Source organism: Falco cherrug, chromosome 9 (genome assembly GCF_023634085.1).
Source record: "Falco cherrug isolate bFalChe1 chromosome 9, bFalChe1.pri, whole genome shotgun sequence".
Lineage (NCBI taxonomy): Eukaryota > Metazoa > Chordata > Aves > Falconiformes > Falconidae > Falco > Falco cherrug.
Window position 1 is genome coordinate 25,363,686 of NC_073705.1, and position 24,181 is coordinate 25,387,866.

Below are 24,181 nucleotides of genomic sequence, written 5' to 3' on the forward strand. Positions count from 1 at the left end.
TAGATGTTCAAATCAGTACAGTTTCCTTGAAATTCAAGGAGGCACAGTATTTTACACCAGTTGCCATTCAGGCCCTTCTGTTTCATGGGCAAATCAAAGCCATGGAAAGTTTCTCTTTCCTACAGTGATTTGAACAGTAAAAGGTAACAAGTAAGACCCCACTGTATTTGTTCTTTACTTTCTTGTGCTTGCATAAGCAAAAATGCCAAGGATTTGCAGCATATCTTTGAGGATATTGGCTTTGGAGCTTGCAGAACTATTTTTAGGAAGGTTGCTGTGGACTCTTGCCTTTTCATTTGCTTTCTATTGAGATTACAAGGCTGAGCCTTTTTCCCTAGGTAGAAATATTTAGCAGGGTGCTGAAGATAGAAGGGAAAAAGACAAGGAAGTTTTAGCATCCACATAACAAGTCAAACCCTGTAAAACCTGAACTCATAGTCCATAGAAAATATCTACATATACATGTATTACTAGTTTCTGCTGAACAAAACTATTGCTAAAGAGGTCAGACCAAAGAAGTAGACCTGCTCTGTTTCTTAGATTGCAGAGGGATCAGGCTGTGTTTTCACTTGCTGAAACCTAATCTATAAGTGAGAAATGGGCCCGAATCAATTGCTTATTGGCTTTAGAACAAATATATAAGCAACCTCAGATCATTTCTTAGTGTGTATTGGAAAAGCTGTTTTAGTTTCAGTTAAAGCTTCAGTAGCTTTAATTAGCACCAGTGTACTGACATGGCATTTGACTTGCCATCCTCTTCCTTTGAGTCACAGATCCCATTGCAGAGGCTTGGAAAACTAAGTGAAAAAAATAGCCTGGTGGGTGTCACAGAAAGGTATTTTTGGTTTTGTTTCCAGGGAGAAGCTTGCATCATGGGAGCAAAAAGGATCTACAGGAAGCGCAAGTCAGAGAAGAAATGCATGCAAGGAAAATATGCTGGGGCTATGACCTCGGAGCCATGCGTGTGCACAGAGGCAGACTTCGACTGGTGAGCAATGGGCACAAGAACAGTGTCCTTTCTACCACACCAATGCAGAGCTTGCAGAGAGTAGAAATTAATAAACATGTAAGTGGCCAAATAGGTTGCTTCCTGATGGTGCAGGTATGTCAAAAGAAGGAAAGGTGTAATAGCTACCTGTAATCTGCTGAGGCTCCCACGAAACTGATGCTGAACAGACTGTTTTGGAGGTCACATCTGAGCTCTGTGCAGCATTAAGATAAAAGGTCCATTTAGCACATCTAACCTCAGCAATGACCAGAGATGCTGTGAAAGTAGTAATTAAGACATACGTAGTGTGTGTAAAAAATAAATTCTTCATGCATACACACACGTATATATGTGTAAAAGTAAATATATGCATATGCAAAGTCGGCCTTCAGCTTCTGGAAATCAGATATCTAGGGAATTCCTGGGTCCTTTGTTATATCTGGACCATCATGTTTGATAGCATCCAACAGACATTGCCTTCATGATTTGGGTTAATCTCCTTCTGAGGCCTTTTCTCCTCAGCTTTATGCTATGGAAAAGAGTCTATCGGTGAGTTATGAATGGCTTGGTAACACGTTCAGCTTCTAGTTTAATTTCAAGATTCCTGCAGACTCACGGCAATTTGCACAAAAAAGGCAGGAACCACATTATTGAAATCTCTCTATCACCTGTCTTCTCCAAGTCAGAGAGAGTCCTGAGTATCTCAGAAGAGAGAAATGGTGCATCTTGGGCAGTGCTAGTAAGCCCTCTTTGTGCCTTACTCAGCTAGATCTATGCCATGTTATTAATTAAACCCAGAATCTGTAACAGACACCCTGAAGAGGTTAATCTCACAAATATTTTGTTTCTTGCTATAGGAGTTCCCCCCAGGACCATGGAAATTTACAGCATTTCCCTTCTCACCCTCCCATAATTGTAGTAATACCAATTTTTCTATATAAAAACACAGAATCACAGGAGGCTTTTCCATGTGTCAAAAATGTAAATCCACTTGCACCAAACATTAAGAATTATGAGCATACTTGGGCATTGATTCTCTGAATATGGTTTTCTGATGATTTCCCCATCTTCCAGTGAGTTCTTTGTTATGGAGCAGATACCTCAAGTCCTGTGTGTAGTTCATTTGGGGGCCCAAAGGTCCTGGATTTCAACCATTTAACATATCTCTTGTAAAAAAAAAAAACAACCCAAAACAGCCAACTGGAAAAGAGATACAAATAGGGAGGAAATTCCCTGAAGGTTTTGACCCTCTTGTAGAACATGCAGTACTAAGCTCCTGCTCAGTGTCAAGAAAATAACTGATGGGATTGACACTTGTAAGGTACAGACACTCATGGAACACTTCTGATAAAAATATGCTTTCCTTCCTGAACTTCTCTCTGTCTGAAAAGTATGATTTTATTTCATTGAAATGGATTGTCTGGTTTGCTACTACAAAACTTTGTTGCTAGGTACAGGACAAAAGTATCACAGTGACATTTGATGGGGGAAACATGTTTTTATTTCTTTTGCATTCACTTTGAGGAGACTTTCTCCAAAAGGTCTGCTGGGTTGTGACAGAATCTCTAAGAGAAAGCTTGGATGGTTGGGGATGTACGACAGACGTTTGCAGTTCACATGCCCCAACAAGACCCTTCAAATCTGTTGGAAGAGGCAAAACTAGGACTGTGCAAAAGTCACCTTGTTAAAAGCAGCCTGAGAAAAACACCCTCAGAAATACTGCAGGTCTCTGTGCTGAGCTGACTGGTAGAAAGCCTTCCTGACGTAGAAGTGCCTTCCTCCTGATGATGATATCACTGCTGGTGTAGAGCAGACTGTCCTGATCCCCTCCAATTCTCTCTGAGCTCTTGCTATTCCTACAGTCCTCAGCTATGGATTTTTACTTTATTGGTTTCAGCTTTCTTCCCCACCACCTCTGAGGAAAAAAGACTGAATTATTGCTTTAAGAATTCAGTTCAGAAATATTTACCAGGAATATTAATCACCTATTTATCTATTTAATACAGTCAGGAGCATAGTTTTACATACAGTTGCCAGAGAAGGGCCGAAAAGCCACAGGGAACAGAAGATGGAGGTTTACCAAGGAAGGAGAAAAGAGATGGCAAGAAAAAAGCAGTTCTGCTGGCTCTACTTAATTTCTGTCCGGTTTCACTTTGCTAAGAAAGGCAAAGCTGCCGCTTTGTGCCGTAGCATTCAGTGCCTGCCTTGTTTAACTCTGCGCTGGGCTGCGCTGCTGATGCACCCTGCAGAAGTTGATTCAAAGTAGCGTTTGGAGGAAAACTGGTGAATGAATTCTTGCTGTGGAAGGATGTCCTCCATGGGGTCCTTCCTGAAAAAGGAAGACACGCTTTCATCATCCTCACTAACAACATTTCAGCAGTGCTTTTGATTTTTCCATTTCTCTCTTTTCTTGCTGGGCAGGGCTTTTAATTGAAGGAGACTGAAGGGGACATGTATCCCCCAGGCAGGGAGAAGCCTCTTAGCTGGCTGCTGACTTGATTTTGCAGTCTTGAAATGAATTGAGCAGCTTTTTGTGTTAACATCAATGGTTACAGGACTCACACTTATATACAGAATTGAAGAAGACAACAATCCCTGCCCCAGAGCAGGACTTTCTTTGCTATCTGAAAACTGAATTTGTATGGAGAAAATTTCATTATCTAAGTTTGTCAGAGATTGGAGTTAAAAAAAAAAAGTATCTTTGTGGTCAAGTAAAGTGGTGGCGGGGGAAAGTTATTGCTGTTAATCCTGTGAGTGCTTTTTTATCAGTTCAGTGGGAAAAAATGCCAGTTATAAAAGACATATAGATTTTATAAGGTTTGTTGGGGTTTTTTTCTGCTGGTAATATCATAGAACTCCAGGTTCATTTCACATCTGTATTCAGCCCATGGTAGCTCTTTCTGAGAGAAAAGGGCACATTTGTTTATTGTTTTACACAGCAACAAAACTGAGTGACATTAGAAATGACTGTAGTTTATCTAGCCTTGGGAACCCGAACTCTGCCGACAGCAGACATCTCTTACCATGGGCTGGAAGCAGAAGTGGCAGTGGCCGGGGCTGAAGCGGCAGGATTTGTTCTCCGTGCAGGGGCGGAGGCTCACAGCCAGGGGGCAGTAGAGCTTCAGGAATAGGGGCAGTGGGGCTGTGCCGGAGCCCTGCGCTGTCTGCCCTAGCAACGGCCTGGAAACGAGGATGTCCTTCTTCATTTCATTGATTTGGGTAAATGGATGACACCGTTACTTCTGTGTTATTAAAGCATTAATTTCCCCGGTTTCCTTACATTGTGTTCCTTCCTGCCGTCTGAGCATTATTACGGCAATCTCTCTTCAGTAGAAACACCTCCCAGACACAGATGGAAATCTTTGCTGGTGTTCATCCTTCAGCTACCTGTCTCCCAAGCCCTTTAATAGAAACTTTGAGTTAAGCATCTCGCCGTCAGTCTTTCCCCTGAACCCACTGTCATTAATACTGAGGGCTTCTTCTATCGGTATTCCCATATCTCACACCTTCGTGGGAAGTATAAACCTGTTGATGCTGGCACTGGTGACTTTGGATAGCCGGAGAGGCATAATGGAGCCTTAGTGCAACTGGGAATCAGGTCTATTTATTTCACCGATATCAGCGAGGATCTGGCTTGCTCTTTTTTTATTGTCTGGCACTTAAATGACAGACCCGCCTGCTAGGTTTGGTTCTTCTGCTAAAACTACGGAGTCCTGCATCATAAGAAACCATCCTGACAAAGTGTGGGGAGGCAGAGGCAGGTACTGAGTGTGACCAGCCTGTCAGCTGTGTGTGGTCCCACTCACCAGTTCAGACAATGTTGCAGGGGCTAGCTTGGAAATACGCATACATTTGCATCCTTAGGTTAACTAACTTTGCTTTATCACTGAGGTGGGTTTGATTAGCTAAAGGAGTAGTAATTTTGAATTAATTTTTAGTTAATTTTGAATTCTTGTGGAAAATACAGACTCACTATGCTAAGTTGATGAAGTGTCCCTGCATCTTTAGGGGCCTAGATTTCTACCAGGCATGGATTTACTGGAAACATTCTGGGGATTTTAGGTTCGCTGTTCACATAAGCTGGTATAGCGTGACTCCACATACTGTGATGCAGTTATAATCATATGCTTTCATAGATTCATAATTTAAACTTCAGCTGAATCCATCCTTCTCTGAGACAGATCTCATGTCAGATCCTATAGAACAGGGAAGCAAGCACAGCTACCCTTTAACACAAATTATACTTGCATAGTACTTCAATATTAGGCAATAGTATCAAGTGAATAAAAAGGCGATAAGACTTTTCAAGGCCTGTGGCTGCCGCTATTTTTTCCACAAGGGCTTTTGGAAACTGCACTTCAAAGGTGACTATAATCACAGATACCTCAATTCCACCCTATTTAATGTCTAGAAACTTTCAAAGCACAGCATACCAAACCACAAGTAGCATTTTCAGTTCTGGCATAGTTGACCTTAAGGTGAAGCTGTTAGTGTTAAGTCCTGTTACATGTTAACTTATCTCAATTTTTAGAATGTCTGAGCACAGCATTCACTCATCTGACTTATTTCTATATCTTAAAACAGTGGGATTTTGATAATTTCACAGGGGTTTACAGTTTTTCCATGATACTAAGTTTGTCAGGCCTGCATTCAAACTGCAAACTTTCTTAAGGGATTTCTTTTCTTTTTATTACTACCTGTGCAGCAAATGATCTTAGATAAGGGAATTTACCATGGGCTTTGGGCAGGGACACAGAAGTTGTGGAATGAATTCTTATCTGTCTGTAATTACAGAGAAAGATTTGCAATCCTACTTGACTAAGACAAATTGGATTCCAGTTTAAACCAGTAAAATTGGCCAGGGTAAAACCATCATCAGTGAGAGCTGTAAGACAGGCTACTTCATGTGGATAAAACAAACCCTGCTGATAAATGCTCCACTCTTTTTTGAGAGGTACATTATCTATTTCATCTGAGTTCCTTTCAGGCAGGCACAAAATATCATCAATATATGTAAATTCCAATTCCCAGTTACCAGGCAATGGCTTAGCTAGCTGATTGCAGTCTAAAGCTGATGCCTTCCCTGTCTCCAGGTTTTGCTATACTGGCTCGTGCTACGGCAATCCAATTCATGCTAATGCTTGTTGATTGCTACAAAGCCTGGTGTGCCAAATTGTAGGCAGCAATTTGTTGTCAACATCAGTGTTCTGTGTGCACCAGGCTGTAGCCAAGGAATTTATTAGATTCCAAGACTGTGGAGGTGAACGGGCGGCTGATGCATCTGTAGAGAGATATGGAACAGCAATTCATGTCATTTACTGGGATGACATTTCTGCAGGGCCTTAATGAGCCAGACAATTTGCAAGCCTGAAAACAACACTGTGAAACTTCTATCTTAGAACTATTTCTGCTGTGGAAAATCCTATGATTTCATTCTCTTGTCTTTGAGAAATACGATCCAAGTATAGTCAAGCCTAGTTAAGTCAAGCTTGGCTTGTCCAGATGTGCAGATACTAGTAAGGACTAAAATTATGGCATGAGTCTAGACGTGTGTATAGTAAGAAATTCCAGACTAATACTACTTCATTAAATTGGACTGTGGGTACTGATCCCCTCTGAGGCAAATTTCACTGTATTGTTTTGTTTTGTTTTCACCTAACTATTTACAGAACATTGTGGGTGTGCAGTGTTACAGCTTTTTAATTAGTGACACGTTATAACTTAGGAATACAGTGCTACAGAGTGTTGACAAACGAATTACAAAAATACAGGAGTCCCACTTGTACGTAAATATTTGTTTTCTCTAAGCAAATCAGAATGGTGTTATTCTTTGTTATGAAGTATATTCTGCAGCTATAGTGTTCGTATTCCAACAAGGATGATTAGAGAAGCACATGGCAGTGGGAGAATAGACTGGCTGATGCTTCCAAAGCAATTAAACTACATCCAGCCACTAGCATCTGAGTAAACAGATTGATGAAAATTCAATCAAGTAGCTGAGGAAAAGACCATTTAGGTCATCTACTTCCTTGCTGTTTCCTAGGGTATGTTCTCAATTACTTGTTGTAGATACCCCCAGCACCACATCTGCTAAAATGTTCCTTTGCAACAGTAATGCAGTCTAATAGATGTCTAGTTTTCCCACATGATATGCAGTTTTAATTTGCTTTTGCTTAATGTCATCTTTTTAATTTCTCTTTTTTTTAGATTACCTCAAAACATTTATTTTCTAGATTCAGAAGGAAAAATTGCAGTCAGGAGTAAAAAGTGGTGAAAAAATTCTTTTCAATGTTCTGATTTTGATAACAAGCATAAGAAGTTTTAACAAAAACATATTGCGAAATATTCTCTCCTTTTTTTCCTTGCTCTCATATCTTATATCAGTACCAGACCTCTTAAAATTGTCTTATAGTGATTCATCAGATTTTTATTTTAAGCTATCATGCCTTGGTACAGAAAGAAAAAGACTTTTGAAAGAAGTCTTCATTATGTTAAGCATTATTCTTCTTGTAATATTATTCTACAAATACGATTAATTGCACTGTTGCCTATTAGGAGATGCTGTATCCAGCAGCCTGATAGAGGTGAGGCTCCCATAGCTCCATGTCCCCGACACAAGCCGTAGCAAGTTTGAGCGTTTGTTCCTGATAGGCACACGTATGCATGCACGCACAGTACTTGTACACATATGTACATGTCTGGTGTACAAACCAGCACAAATGGAAAATATAACACTCACACAAACACCAGTTGTTGTCATCCTGTTCCTCTCTCTGGTTGATCAAGATCAAATCCCATTTCTGGAAAATGTTTGCACTATAAACATACATACAATATTGATCCCACCAGTGCCTGGTCTTAGACAACCAGGTCTGTCCAGTATCTAGCCCCTGGACACCTTGTATCCCCAGTTGCTGACAATTGGATATCCCTAGGTGCCTCGTGCGTAGACAGACACATACATAACAGGTCTCACAAGCAGGTCCAGACCTATATGGCTTTACACCACTAGCCTTTCCCCCAGACCTCGTGGTCTTTCCAATAGCCAACTCACAGACCTAGTGTCCAGCCCAGGCTTAGGACTACAGCAACACCTAGCTCCCAAGTCTTTTATCCTACTCATTGGCTTATCTGGCTTGGTGCTCGCCTGCACAGTCTGCACATGCTCCAGTCAGTCCCGTTGCTGGCAGTGTGGGCACATGGATCCCTGTGACTCATGGTCCAAGCCTGGCTGCTGAGACCTAGACCGCCACATGCACACAGAGAAGAGATAGCCCCTCACCCAGGAAAACAGCCATGGAGACACCAGATGCTCTTCCCTGACATGGCATAATGAGCCCCATACCGCTGTGTGCAGGAATCCCACTCAGTGACCTGCAAAGTGATCTAGGGAGAACCTCTTCTGTTGACGATCTAGTAGGTCTCACCCTGGCCATGGGCTGATGGCTGTCCTGTGAGAGCCCTGGGAGATGCTGGGTCAGAGGTTCCACTGGCTCTGATCAGGTTATTGGGGTTTCTCTGCCTCCTGTTTTTCCTCTCTGTCTTGTTACATACACAGAGATAAGCCTTTAATCACATAATCTAATGTTGCCTTAATCCTCTTTTCTTAGAATATCAAGCTACTTGATACCAAGACATTAAAGATAATAAGCAAAAAAAGTGCTTTGCAAAGAAGTGCCGTTTTAAGATCAAGGATCAAATTGCAACTGGAATATTGGAATGGAGCTGGTGCAGTCTGTGTAGCAGTTCTCAGAAATGACATCCCATTAACTTCTCTGTTATGGCTATGGAGAAAGCTTAGTAAAAGGAATAAGAATTATGTTCCAACCAAACAGTCCTCATTATTCAATGGCTGGAGACTAAACCCACATGTGAATGGAATACTGATTAAAGAGGTTTTTTGGTTTTTTCTTTGTTCCACAATAACAGTTTTTATAGATCCTTTGTTTACCTGGAATCAAAACCAATTTGAACTTGTTGTTCAGTGGAACCAAAGCAAATTTAGTCATAGCTAATTCCAAATTGGGATAAAAGATTACAGTTTGACTCATTGTTTCTAATACCTGATTTTTGTTAACATTTCCTCTTCAAACAAAAGTAGAATTGAAGATTGCAGCCTCCTTTTCCATTACCAAATACATTCTTAATGCCTTCAGCTGAGAGCTCTCTCAGGGCTGTATATTTTCCTCTATAGCTCATGTGATATACTTTCCAAATACAATCAACTGTTTAACACCTCAGTTTTCTAAGGTGTGACTGAGACAGCAGTGATTGAACTTATCTTAGATCTCTAGCTTTTATGTTTGAATCTGGAGCTGAACCTGAGAAGCACTGTTAGACTGTAGAGGGAGAATGCTTAACACAATAGCTCATAAACTACCTGGTCTGGTTCTGCTTATTTATACTGGGACATTTACAAGGTGACTCTACCCCTGCCCCAAAAAAAAGCTAAAAGAGGGATGAAGAATCTGCTCTATCAATAAAACATCAGAAGTCCTAGTAAAGGGGTTGAGGAAAATCAAAACTTGTATCAATAGTGGAGAGCATGAGCTAATAATACCTGTGTCTGTTCTTTTGTTTTCTTGTGTGGCACTTTCTTTTAATGCTAAAACAGTGATTATGGATATGAACGTCACAGCAATGGGCAGTGTTTACCAGCATTTTGGTATAACCCATCTTCCTTATCGAAAGACTGTAGCCTCGGGCAGAGTTACCTCAACAGCACTGGGTAAGTGGCACACCAGACTTTATTTAGCTAAAGCGCCCATATGAGCTTAAACCCAATGACAACTACAGATTGCATTTATTATAGGTGTCTCAAAGATGACTGAAGCCCTTGGAATGTCTTCTTCACTGATTTTTTTAGGGTGCAGTCTGGCACTCCAGATCTCCATCATGGATGGTCCAGAACTTTCTCTGAAAAATGATGCCTTAAAGAAGCTTGGGGGGAAAACTGTAAGGCAAAGGCCAAATCACTAAAGTCTCTGAAAAGACTCCTCTTAAAATCATGTGGGATGAGGTGAGGGAGAAATGGTGGAAGATAAATTAGAGGAAAGAGATGAAACTGATTTATATGTGAAGTAAGAGATGGGCATCTAGCCTGACTGCTGGTTATTCTTTGGCCCTATTGGAAGTCAGTGGAAGATGTAGTATAAGTTAAGATACTGCCCTCAAACTTCATTTCTGATGCAAGTGATTAAAGCAAAGAAAGGAACACAAGCTGTGTTTTGGTGTTTTGTACACTCAAAGACAGGCAGAATTTGCTTTCTAATTCAACCCTTATTTTTGTAGCTCTTGGGGGTTGCATCTTTAGAGTTGCCTCACAACTGATGAGAAGTGGAAAGCATGTGGAAAAAAAGCTGTTAAACTATGCCTAACAGTATAATAATTGAATACAATTCCATACTGAATGTGTATTTAATTTATTTATAACTTTAGTGTTATTTAATATATAACATAGGTCATCATATAATTTTATGGTTTAGACAGTTTATTAATTTAGGAATTAATTAATGTGGTGTATAGGTATGCTATGCAAGAAAATATTACCTGCCATTAACAACAATATTAACTATTTGTTAAGCACATAAGGAATGCTTGGCTGAGACAAATGCTCAAATACATTTGGGAATCTGTTTTATTCAAAAGAAACCACAAAAATGCCTCCCTGTTCCCAGTTAACCCTGTTATGCTCCCTGTCAGTATCTTCCACAGAGTCTCTTTTCCTTTTCAGATACCGGAAAGTTGTTTCTAATAACTGCACGGATGGTGTGAGAGAACGGTACACAGCAAAACCACAGCAATGTCCTGGCAAAGCCCCCCAGGGCCTTCGCATAATCACATCTGATGGCAAACTGACAGCTGAGCAAGGACACAATGTCACTTTCCTGGTGCAGCTGGAAGAGGTGGGTTCTATTTTTATGCTGTATCCCAGGCCCATGGCTCTATTTGAGTCTGATTCATGCCAAAGTTTGCAAAGTGGTGAAGAGGTGTGGACCAAGAGAGGGTGGGATAAAGTCTGTCAGCTTCACAATGTAGCTGGTGGAGCTTGCTCTAAAATGTAACAGATGATGCATGGAGATGATGAGAGTATTGCAGTACATAGGATAATAGCTGGAAGAAGCTTATAAAGACTGGGAAGTGGTTTGTTTTGGGAATTTCACAGTAGAACTGGAGAGTGCAGATTTTAATCTTGATCCCCACCCTTAACTGTGCTTTTGATTTCTTGCTGTGTTTGAAATGGAATTTCAATTTTTACTTGCCGCTGACTTTCAACCGAACATCACTAAAAGTACATGTGCAGATCTGTCCCTGGTACATACTGTTTAGGTGTTTGTGGATGAAATATCAAGATGCCATCAACAGCATTTAGTCTGAAATTGATTGCAAATATGAAGCTGATTCAGACTCTGGTCAGAGCCTGTGTTTTTGTTACATCTGTAACTTAACTAGATATTTCATTGTTCTGCTCCCTCTATTTCTGAACCCTTAGAAAAAAGCATTTAAAATCTTTTTGCCTGTTTTTCTTTCTCAGCACTTCTTTATCTATGCTTAATTGTAGGTGCCCAAATAATAGCATTCACGAAGTAACTATTTTATCTTTTTTCCTTATCCAATCTAATTTCTTTAAACTTCTGCCCTTTTTACTGTATAGCTGGCCAATAAATCCTAAAACAACTATGCTTTTACACTAGGCGACAACGTACATCCCTTTACAGCTTAGAGCATTCATGGAAATTACTTCTGACCCTCTCTGTAGTAAATGTCATCTGCAGTGAGGAAAGAGAAATGAGGATGACCTCTAGAGCTGAGTTTTGTAGGGGTGTGTTGGGGTTTTTACATCTCTGTTATTGATGCTTTCCCCAGCAAACAGGTGTCTTGATTTGTAAAGGCAATAACATATAATAAATCATAGCTAACTTGAAGCAGTTGTTTGAGCTGAATGTTGATTTTCTCCGAAATGTGGCCACTTTATTTCAGTAGTGACAGCCATACAACATTGCTAGTGTACATTCTGTCACAACATATAAACATATAACTGCATCTGGATAAATTATTGATTTCTGTGTTTAAAGATGAAGAATAAAAAGTCCAAAACAAGATTAAAAGTCTTCAGGCTTTAAAAAAAAATGGAAAAAAAAATAAAAAGTGTTCATTGTATCACTTTTCTATTCTCAGCAAAATTTTAAAACAGATTGAGAGAAGGAGATGGGTAGTCTGAGAAGTCAGTCACAAAACTATCAAAGAATTATTACAATAGTCAGGGGGGAGGCAATCCCCCACAATATGGGAAACTTGGGACAAATGTCCTGCTCTTCCTTCTGTATTTCAGCACATCTGTCCTGTAAGAATACCCTGGCCATTCTGTCATACAGGGATCTGCTGTGAATTGTCCTGTCTTTTCTGTTGATTCTGATCTTTTTTGATAGCCCTGCTTCAGTATTCTCCAGAGTCTGGAAGCAACACCTTCTCCATTAGGTGGTGTCTTTCTCATGCTCTGTATCAGGGAGTACATGAAGTATGTTTTCATGAGTAGTATGTTTTCATGAGTGAGTCAGCTTCTGAGAACATCTAAAAGGGGCCCTTCTTTCAGTATATCTGATAAGGAAGACATTAGGAATTGCTCCGAGGGCTGAAATAGTATTGATAAACTTCCAACATTTCTGATTACTCTCCCTGCTAGATGAATCTTGACCTCCTGCTTCTAGATTTGACAATATAAAGAGTTTACAGAGCAACAGACAAAACCTTTGGGTGAATTTGACCCAGTCTGACAATGACTTTGGGCTGATGTTGCAGCAAAAGAAATATTCAGCAAAGAAAATTTTCCCAGCTGTATGCAAGCTATGGGAAAATAAACAGTGGTTATAGCCTCATAATTGTACATAGACTATTTCATTTCCCAAATTAACTGTTTCGGTAACAAAAATTCACACTCATTAGAAAAGTTAACCTAGCAAAAGAGCAACCACCCCTTTCTAGAATAGATACTATTATCATAGGATCACAGAACAATTGAGGTTGGAAAGGGATCCCTGGAGATTTAGTCCAACCCCACTTTTGAAAGGGAAATTTCTTTCCCTTGCAAACAAAGCAGAAGCATCATAAATGAAGAACTTGCTACTTTCTGTTTAGTTCTGCCCTGCACAAGTATACAGCATAGTACAATCCAGGATGTTTAGCATCTGCAGAATCTCTGCCACTCCATTTTTGCTGAAGAGAAGGTACCAGGCAAGCTAAAAAAGGCTGGATATATCTGTGTATGCATGTGAGGTTTTTCACAATTGCATATGAAGAAAGTGTGTTCTATTCAAATCTTGTCTCCTGGAGTGGTGATCAGTATTTTTAAGTGCTACACCCTGGTGTGAGGACTCTTCCTTTCGCTTGTGTCAAAGTTACTGTCTTTTAGGTTGTAAAGAAACAGCAGTCTTTGCTTATGTTGTAGTCCCTTTGCACCTTAACATCTCCTGTATCCCTCTGAGATAGTTTGTTTAAACCTTCAGATCTGCAGAGCTGTTCCATACACTGCAGCCTCCCAGTTCTCTTTTTTCATGCCTATACTCCACTTGACCTGCAGGAAAAAAAAAAAAAATAAAAGAAGCTGGTGATCCAAGGTACAAGAGTCTGTTTTAGATTTGTACTCCTATTATCTTTCTAGGGATTTCTGCTCCATCTAAAGACCCGCCTGGGTCTGAAAAGAAGAATAAGCTGCAGAGGTAGACTCACTAGAGGCCCTGAAAAGTCACTGTGTCTCTGTAGTGGCTTACTAAAAACATAGGGAGAGGCAAATGGCAGCGGAAGAAAACTGATTTTTTTCATTCAGGTGTGGGATTCAGGGAAAGGAACCACAGTTCATGGTTTTCTTGTAGAGCCTGCTTGTGCCTGTGGTGATGCTGAGGGCTGGAACTGTGTCATTCTGACAATAACACAATGTCAGTAAAAGCTGTCTGAAGAGCAACAAGGACAAGGCATTCAGAAGTGTTTTGCTATTGAAGAAGACACAAAAGGAAACTAATCACTGAAGTCTGTGCAAGTGGAGAGGGGGCAGGCACCAAAACCAGCAGTGCATAGAGCATTGCTGGTTTCTGAGAGATGGGATTCTGTCCCAGTTTCTCTAACCCTGACTCACATAAAATTTGCCTGTAAAGCATTTCTATCTGGCAGCATATAAATATCATTAAAAGCAAAACCAACCAACAGCTCATGTTTAAATGATCTGAATGTAAGAATGCTTTCCAAAGTGGTCTGACTTTCCTATCACCTTTTAGGATTTCAGTATGACTTCTTAAAAACAGTTTGCAAAGTCACATTGCACTTATTAAATTTGTTCCTGTTATTGGAAAGGTTTGTCCAGATTAGTTCTCCTATTAATCTGGGTATAATCATCATGATACTCCTACTGGGTGACAACAGCCAGGAAGCATCAATATTTCCTTTTTTAATTAGCTTGCGTCCCATTGTACGAAGCATTATGGAAGTGTTTAATAAGCAGAGTACCATACTTAAGCTGGTAATTTTGCTCTTAAATTTCTGTTGAGCTAAGGAGAATAGCAACAGCATCTTTGTCATTACATGGCAGGACAGGAGAAAACTAGTTATGCTTAAAAGAAAATTTTGCTATTGCTTCAAAATGCTGCCAGTTTAAAGGTTAATCCTTGCCCTGGCCAGGGCTGTTTGCTCAGACCCATGGCTGGTACCTCTCACACTGCAACAACAGAGTTGTTTCTCAGCCTAAACCTGAATCCTTTATTTTTGAACAGCAACAAAAGGAACCCAAAACCAGGAATCACAAAGCCAGTTTTCCTACTGAAGTTCTTCAGCCCAGTGTCCTCGACAGATGCTGCTGCTCTGCTGTAGAAAACAGAGGAATGTTATTAAGCAGGTGTTGTTTCTGTGTGCCTTCCTCATCACATGGTCGTGTAGGTTTCTTGCCCCTTGCAAACCCAATTGTTATTTGTGTGTTTGAGTTATTTGTATGAACATCAGACACTTGTGCTTGCTGTACAGCTTCAGTGGAGACACAGAAAGCTGCAGCCCCCAGAACAACGGTGTTCAACACAATGGCTTTCAAACTTGTTTCATCTGGTTGCTCATACATCTTTGCTGAGGAAATGGACAGTAACGACATTGAGGGCAGAAAGGTTCAGGGCTTTGGCTGTTTCATTACAGATAATTCACAGAGAAACTGCCTCCTCTAATTTATTTTATATCTTGGTAAAATGACAGCCAAACCTCTTTGACATTCCAGGTCTGCCTGTGTTCTCACTTGACAAAGTCACTCCACTGGGAGTAGATTCTGGCTTGCTTTGGACTGCTTGCTGCTGCTATATGATGTTTGGATTAGACTAATACGTGGGGAAAGCTCATTTGTTCCTACAGTTTTGGCCATGGGCTAGAATTTAGGCAATCTGAAGTCATTCCTGAACCTCACTCTGAGATCATTCTGCATCACCTTGAGTAAGAAACTTAGCCTTTCTGGTTTTTTATTCCCTCATTTGAAAACAGAGCTTTACTTTCTTCCTCTTGCCTTCCATGCCTTTCATTTATGTGCTGAATGTTCATGAGGCCAGAGAACTCTCTCTTACCATGTGAATATACAAACAGAGCCCTGAATTTTCTAAAGACCACTATGGTTTTCTGCAATGACAATGTTAATAAATGGCTGTACAAAGTATGTTATATCTCAGGTACATTTAATGAGCTTGGAGATCCTGCTGGAGGGACAATACCATTAACATTTCCCACCTCAGCACTGTTGTTCGGTGCAATTCAGAGTTCAATTCAGCTGAAACCTCTGGAGATGAGTTTAGGATTATTTTGATAGTTGATATGCTCAAATTAAAGATGCAAGGCTAGCAGTACATAAAAGCATAGTCCGTATTTTTTGTGGTATCCTACTGTGTTAGCTCTTTTGATATCACAAGTTAGTTAGAAATGACTACAGAAATACGAAACCTTCATCCTAACTTTCAATGCATATGCTCATCATGGCTGTTTATCTCACTACCACCACCACGTTCCTGTTAATAACACACAGATGAAATATCAGTACATCCCCTCCTCCATACCACTGTCATCTGAATTATAATTGCATTTTCTGTATTACTGATAATTACAAGCTGGTTGGGAAAAATCGGAGCCTTTCATGCAGTTTTAAATTCACTGCTGAAATTCCATGAAAATGTATGAAAGTTGACCTCACCTTCATGATGACATACAGTGCTTCAGTCTTCTAATGCACTTACAGTCACACAAGTTGAAATGTTCTGCATAATGCTGAGAGGTTGTGCTTATTGATTCCTGTAGAGCACAGGTCTAGTCCTGCAGAAAAAGCTCATGGTTGAGTTGAGCTGGCACAACTGGCAGTCAGAATGAATGATTTGATTAGTACAATTAACTGCTTTGGTGTAGAAAAAGAAGTATATTTGAAAAATATCAAGCTATTTTCTCTGGTAAAAGACACATTTCTATTCAGTTTCTGATTTTAAAAAGTTAAAAGCATCTCTTTGAAAGCAGGAATTTACATGGGAAAACATGTTTTTCAGTACTTGATCAAGTTGGACTTGAATAGCTGTTTAAAATTAAGGATATGCTTTAAACAGACCTAGACTAAAGTTATCCCATGCACAGATATTCAGTTGCAATGGAAATAATCTTTGATGGATGTTTTCTGATGGTAACAGGAAAATGCCAAAGCAGGAAAAGCATTAATCTAAAGAAAGCACAAAGCATTAATTCACGAAGACAACTCAACCACAGTAGTATCTGTCTCTTGCAAAGGTTAATTAAATCCACTACCAACATCTGGAAGGAAAATGCACAAACCAGTGCATAACTAAAGACTTAAAAATGGAATCTGAAATATGCAAATCAAAATTAAAAACCTTGAACTGTATTTCATTGTTTTATTACTTCCATTTAGAAACAAATACTGGAAGTCAATAAGGAAATTCATTATTACAACCTTCTGGGCAAGATTCAAACATAGTGTTTGAGAGAGAATCCTGCTAGGTGGGATACACTCACATACACTAAAATATTGAGAGCTGGATAAAAGTAATCAAAGTGTAAAACTATTGTCACAAACTGTATGATCTGTTTCTTGATATACCCTGATGCAGGAAGCTTCACATCCAGGTCTTCTGTAAGCTCTAGACTTCTATTCTTTTGGCAAGATACAGGTAAAATGCACATTTGGCTTGGGGAGGGCAGGGAGGGGAAGGAGGGAGGAGAATCTTTTGTGTATACTTGGAACCCCCTTGGACATTTAATGAGAAAATCCCTTAGAAAATAGTTAATATCTGATTTACATTTTAGTAACAAATATTGTATAGGTAAAGGACATAATACAGGGCCTTGGGAAACTTGTTTTTAATTACCAGGGCTTCTTTTCATGCTAAAAAGAGTACTGGTGTGCTTAAAGTTCAGCATCTGCTTAAGTCTTTGGCTAGACTAAAGCCTGTATCCAGATTGCAGTGTACTTCAGGTTATATCCAAGCTTGTGCATATTGCATATACCTAGTTCAAGGTGAAAAACATCCATCAAAAGTACTTCCATTTTTTTCAGCTATGGCAATTGTTGGCTGACTAGCTTAGTGTGATTAGAATACAGGAGCGGAATGCAGAGGTATCACCACAAGCAGCCTACTTGTTAAATTTCTCCCCTGATGCCTAAGAGCATTGGCATTAAAGACCTCTTACAATGAAGGCCAGAGAGGCTGCCCAAAGTTTAGTGCTTATAGCATCCAAGTGCTTTGCTGTGGCTTCCAAAGTAATGCAGGGAGTCTTCTGTCTGCTTTATCCAAGCTAAAAGCTTCAGAAAACCCCTATCATGTGGTATTGGCCTTGTCAAAATGATGAGAAGCTGGAAAAACTTCTGGAACAGGAGAGGTTTTCACAAGATGTATGTATCTGCATCAAATTGTTGCAGAATAAAACTTCGCTTGGTAAAATAGCCACTTGCAAGCAGATCTGGAGAGCTGCCTGTGACAGAGGCAGCTGGGGCTGGTGTAGATCAGGTGTGGGCTGTGTGGGAAATGTTTTGATTTTTGGCTCACCCCCTTTCTCTTCCTGTCTTTTTCTGCCCATGCTCTTACCTGGCACATATAAAACATTAGAACAAGTCAAAACACACTCTTTTTGTTTTCCTGACTTTTTTCTCCCACTTCCTAAGCTAGAATTTTAAATGTCAGCTTTTCAAAATGTGGCATTTTTAGAGAAGTGTTATAGCCTGGATCTTACTGAATGGAAAATGTATTTCCAGTTCAAAGGGTTTTAAAACAAAACAGGAAAGGCCAAGGCAAATGAAAAAGACAGGGGAAACAGTGGCTGCAGCTCTTCTCTAATTAGATTTTCAGCTGTCTCTGTCAGCATCTTTTCTCCCTAGGGAATTTGGAAGAAAAATTGAAACCTAAATCTTGCATGCCTTAGAAATGGCTCCCTTCCCTGGCAGCACCTGTAGACACCACGGTTTTCATGACTATGGACAAAATGAAGACAAGAGAAAAAACATTCATTAAAACATAAATTTTGACACTTGCAGAAACAGGCCTGTTCTAAAATGCTTCACCCTTTTCATCTTCTGCTGCTGCCTCAAATATGCAGAGGAATATACCTCAACCTGAAACAGACTTCAACTGCATGACCTCAGCCATACTCAGAGATGATAAAGCCAGCAGGGTCGCTGTGGTGGTGCAGCTTTAACAGTATGAACAGCTTTTGTCCCAGCAGTATGGCTTCACTGTTTGAGGACATAATCTCATTTTTAGTTAGAAAAGATGGCTAAAACCCTAGTGATGATGGACCTAGAGGAACTGGGAGAGCATCTTAGGGTACTTCACAGATCTATGTCTTTGGTCTGAGTCCAGCATTGCCCTTGAGAGAATACACTCCCCCTCTGAAAGCGGTTAGAGCTGAGGTGGTCATATATGTTCACTTCTATCCGTGAAGTTATATGCCTTTTGATGTCCTCTGTTGGCTTGGGCAGTCAGGAGTGCCCAAATCACTGCAACATGTTTGAAATTGGATGTTTTCTTTCAAATAACTCAGCTCAACAAAGGACATAACTCCTACTTAAGACCATCTCCTGTGTTCCTAATGGCCCTTTGTGAGGACTGGTGTGATCATCCTAGTTTGATCTTCTAACGCAGGTAGGAGCTCTTGTCTCAGTGATTGGTGTGTCAAAGAAGAAGGTAAGCAGGTGCTTAAACTCCTAGTAAAGCATCCAATGGGGAATTTGCTAAGATCTTTGCTGAGTGGAGGCCTTACTAGTTTGCATTGCTCAAGCACCTTTCTTAGGTTTGACAATATGTCAACTCCAGATTGAAAACTCCAGATGTTTCCGAGTTAATTACTTGGAGAAACTTAGTTAAGAACTACCCAAGGGCAACCTTGGAGCTGATTTAACATGCGAGACCCTCATGTTTCTTTCTAAAAGGATACTCATGTTGGTTTTCTCAGTAAATGCCTCAGCACCTCAGGGTTCCTTTGCCCTCACTGGTTCTCTCAAGTGAACAGGGAGTGGTTGTCTTCACCTTCAGGACACCAGGAGGGAAATGGCACGAGGTATGTGTGAGAATACGCAAACATGTGCCTCCATCAAGGGATGTCTTTTCCCTGCCACATCCTTCTCTCTGGGGTCCTCCAGAACAGAGCAACACAGTTATTTTTGTCTCATCCATTTGGAAGCCATCTCCAGGTATAGCTCTACTCATTCTGCTTTCCATTCAGGCGATCTTCCGCTATTTCTGCTTTCACAACAGTTTATAAAAAGACTGAGAGACCATGAGGAATATAAAGCTTATGTTGCAATTCCCTCCCATAGTCACACACACACACATTTCCCTTTCTGATGTGGAAACCTGCCTGACACCAATGGTTTACATGGGTACCTTTCATGCCAGTTGGGAATCCAGAGGGCTGTTTCTTTCTCAAGGGAAAAGAAAAGCAACAACAACAACCACCACAGAAAAAAAAAGGAAAAGGAAACCAAAGTAAATTAAATGTCCTTTCAGCCAATTTTATGAACTGCCCTCGGCTATTAATTTACCAGCATTCTTCCAGACAGCAGCAGCTGCTTCAGCGTGCCAGGCTGTGGAGCGAGCTGCTGCATAGCAACAGCCAGCCAGCATGAACGTACCCACCGTAAGCATCACGCAGAGCCACAGAGGGAGACTTTCCAAAGGCATGAGAATGCTTAAAGTTAAGACAAGGTACTTGCATCTTACCTGAAAGGGAGAGGATCTTTAGCAGCCACAGTTGTTATACAGGTCAGTGTGGGCTGTGTAACTATCTGGCTGTCAGAAACTGCCCTTACCATAGGCATGTCACTGCACTGTGAGGTGAGAAAATCTTACAACTGTTTCTAGTGTGTATGACATAGGATATATGGATTTTTTTATATGGAAGCATGACTCACTTTTCCGTCTTTTAAACAGGTTTGCAACCAAAAAAATATTTTAATTGCTTTTTATTGGTAAGGAAATTACATTGCATTTTGAAAAAAGGTTTCAAAAGCCTTTTTGGGTTGGGTGATTGACGTAGAGTTTGACAATGCTGCATGCACCAAGCTGGACTTGTTTCAGGAGTGGAAGTTTAAAACCTGTTTCAGGATTGTTTCTCATTAGCGGATCCCTGTTCTGTCATGGAGAATACAGATCCCTGGTATCTTTGGCTTTTGGTTTGCTCTAAGGTTTTGTTTGTTTGTTTCCCAAATGGGCTTTTTATTTAATTATCTATTTATTGTAATTTATTGTAACAATTCTGAAACGTGCTAGATTAGCAGCCCAGGAGACTAATGTAACAAAGTGGCAGTCTGAGTTATACCACAAACCTACTTTGCTGGGATAATCTCTAGGCAAGAGGAGAAGACTTTAATCAGCTCTGTCAATTTATTAGCCCTTCCCTTCTAAGGCAAGCACCAAATATCCCACTTAGTGTCAATAGTGTTGGTAGCTGTTCTGAAATGTATACAAGTCCAGCTCATTTTAAATTAGGCCACTGAGCAAGTCTTAAGCTGCTGTAAGCTCTTGTTATCATATGAGGCTGAAGCAGTTCTTTTGACAAAACACCGCTTCGATATAGTTGACCCTTCCCTGAGAATGTCTCTTATCTTCCTGGTTTTTATGGTTTTGAATCATAGAATCATCCTAGAATGGTTTGGGTTGGAAGGGACCTTAAAGATAGTCTAGTTCCAACCCCCTGCCACGGGCAGGGACACCTTTCACCAGACCAGGTTGCTCAGAGCCCCATCCAGCCTGGCCTTGAACACTGCCAGGGATGGGGCACCCACAGATTCTCTGGGCAGCCTGTGCCAGTGCCTCATCACTCTCACAGTGAAGAATTTCTTCCCAATATCTAATCTAAATCTACCCTCTTCCACTTTAAAGCCATTACCCCTTGTCCTGTCCCTACACGCCCTTGTAAAAAGTCCCTTTCCAGCTTTCTTGTAGGCCCTTAAGGTACTGGAAGGCTGCTATAAGGTCTCCTTGGTGCCTTTTCTTCTCCAGGCTGAACAACACCAACTGTCTCAGCCTGTCTTCATAGGAGAGGTGCTCCAGCCCTCCACCCATTTTCATGGCCCTCCTCTGGACTCATTCCAACAGGCCTGTGTCCTTCTGATGTTGGGGGCTCCAGATGGACACAGTACAGCAGGTAGGGTCTCCCCAGAGCTGAGGGAGAGAGCCACCTCCCTTGACCTGCTGGTCATGCTTCTTTTGATGCAGCCCATGATACAGTTGGCTTTCTGGGCTGCAAGTGCATATTGCTGGGTTGTGTTGAGCTTCTCATCCACCAACACCCCCAAGTCCTTCTCCTCAGGGCTGCTCTCAATCCATTCTCTGCCCAGCCTGTATATTGATACTGGGAGTTGTCCCAACCCAGGTGCAGCACTTTGCACTTGGCCTTGCTGAACTTCATGAGGTTTGCACGGGGCCACCTCTCAAGCCTGTCAAGGTCACTCTGGAAGGCCTCCCTTCCCTCCAGCGTGCCCACCACACCACAGAGCTTGGTGTCATCAGCAAACTTGCTGAGGTGCACTCGGTGCCGGTGTCCGTGGTGCTGACAAAGATGTTCAGCAGTGCTGGCCCCACACCGGCCCCTGAGGCATGCCTCTCAGCACTGGTCTCTACTTGGGCATCAAGCCGTTGACTGCAACTGTTTGAGTGTGACCATCCAGCCAATCCCTTATCCACCAAGTGGTCCACCCATCAAATCTGTGTGTCTCCAGTTTAGAGACAAGGATGTCATGCAGGACAGTGTCAAATGCTTTGCACAAGTCCAGGCAGATGACATCAGTTGCTCATCTGCCAATGCTGTAATCCCATCACAGGAGGCCACCAAATTTGTCAGACACTATTTGCCTTTAGTGAAGCCATGTTGGCTGTCATCAGTGACCTCTTTATTTTCTGTAGCCTTCCTTTTTGTGTTTACGTTTATCCAGGAGCTGCTTGTTCATCCATGCAGGCCTCCTGGCATTTTTGCCTGACTTCCTCTTTGTTTGGACACATCACTCCTGAGCTTCGAAAAGGTGATCCTTGAATATTAACCAGTTTTCTCGGGCCCCTCTTCCCTCCAGGGCTTTGTCCCGTGGTAGGCTACCAAGAGATCCCTGAAGAGGCCAAAGCCCGCTCTCCTGAAGCCCAGGGCAGTGAGCCTGCTGTGCACCCCCCTCGCTGCCCTAAGGGCCACCATTTCATGGTCACTGGAGCCCAGGCTGCCCTTGAGCTTCACATTCCCCACGAGCCTCTCCTTGTTGGTGAGAGGCAGGTCCAGTGTAGCACCTCGCCTTGTTGGTTCCTGTATCACTTGGAGAAGGAAGTTATCATCAAATTATTCCAGGAACCTCCTGGATTGTTTATGCCCTGTTGTGTTGTCCCTCCAACAGGTATCAGGGTGGTTGAAGTTCCTCATGAGGACCAGGGCTTTTGAGTGTGAGGCAGCTCCTATCTGTCTATAGAGGGCCTCACCTGCTCGGCCTTCCTGGCCCGGTGCCCTGTTGCAGACAGACCCCTCCTATGTCACCTGTCCCTGCCCTCACTTTAATCCTGACCCATAAGATCTTGGTCAGCACCTCAGACACAAGATACAAAAGCTCACTGTGTGAGTCATTCCAAGGACTCCTGAGGCAATCTCAATAGCTACCCATGTCCTTAGCACTTACTGAGGTGAACACCATTCCCCACTACAACTCTGTTCCTCCCTATAAGAAAACTTAGGGGAAGGAGCCAGCATATTTTCTAGAAGATCCTCTGGTCCCCCTGATGTTTGGGAAAGCAGGGCTACAGCACACACCTTGGAGGACAGCTTCACAGTGCAGCTGAGTCACCTTCAAGAGGGTGCAACTTTTTCTTCACTGACTGCTGAGGAAGTTGATGAAGTGACCACCTTTCCTCTGGTAACATCAGACCTTGCAACTGTCCTCTGGTTGGTCTAGGTCATTGCACTGATCCAGTCTCTCAAAAGAAAAGCAGAGTCTTTTCTGACCCTTTGTCTTTACTATCACCACAGGGAGACCTCCAGAGATCCCTCATTCAGGTGGATTTTGGAGACGGCATTGCTGTGTCGTATGCCAATCTCAGCTCGACTGAAGATGGGATCAAGCACATCTACCAGAACGTGGGCATATTCCGAGTGGCTGTGGTGGTGGAAAATAGCCTGGGTTCTGACAACGCTGTCCTCTACCTGCATGTAACATGTATGTATGTTCATATTCATTGTTAGCTTCTGTTGTTCTTTAAATAATTATTACTTGTTCTTACAGACAACATTTGGGGCTTTGCAGCTGGAAGCAGCGTGTTGGGCTATAATGTTTGTCCTCCAACAAAGGACTCCAGACGGAGGGGAGCCACAGGCAATAGTGACATGTTCCACCTCTGATTTTGGGTATTCTACCTTGGGACATATCAAAGGAGTCTCCAGCCCTTTCTGAATGCACCTTCATTAGCATGTTTACAATTCCAGAAATACAAAGACATCCAGGATCTTTAATCACTTTTAAAAGCCTTGACTTTTACTTTGTACATGTGTTTTGCCCTCTAATGAAATGCAACCACCTCTGGAATGGAAACCAGTGTATTTCAGTCTTCCTGTTGTCATAGGAACCAAAATCTTGGTGTTAAAGAGTATTTCAAGAAAAAATATTATCTTCACATTGCTTTTCTGCTATTCTTTTTAATCTTTTCTATACTTCAGCTG

The 24,181-nt window shown here is 41.5% G+C and overlaps 1 protein-coding gene across 4 annotated transcripts in view; it reads left to right on the plus strand.

Annotated features, from left to right (window-relative positions):
- Positions 1-24,181, plus strand: part of SORCS1 (sortilin related VPS10 domain containing receptor 1) — a 304,532-nt gene that overhangs the window by 249,680 nt on the left and 30,671 nt on the right. For all 4 annotated transcript variants that reach the window (XM_055721229.1, XM_055721230.1, XM_055721231.1 and 1 more), the window contains exons 16-19: positions 858-988; positions 9,603-9,716; positions 10,722-10,893; positions 23,495-23,681. In XM_055721229.1, coding sequence (XP_055577204.1) covers positions 858-988; positions 9,603-9,716; positions 10,722-10,893; positions 23,495-23,681 — 604 coding nt within the window. The remainder of the gene's footprint in view (positions 1-857; positions 989-9,602; positions 9,717-10,721; positions 10,894-23,494; positions 23,682-24,181) is intronic.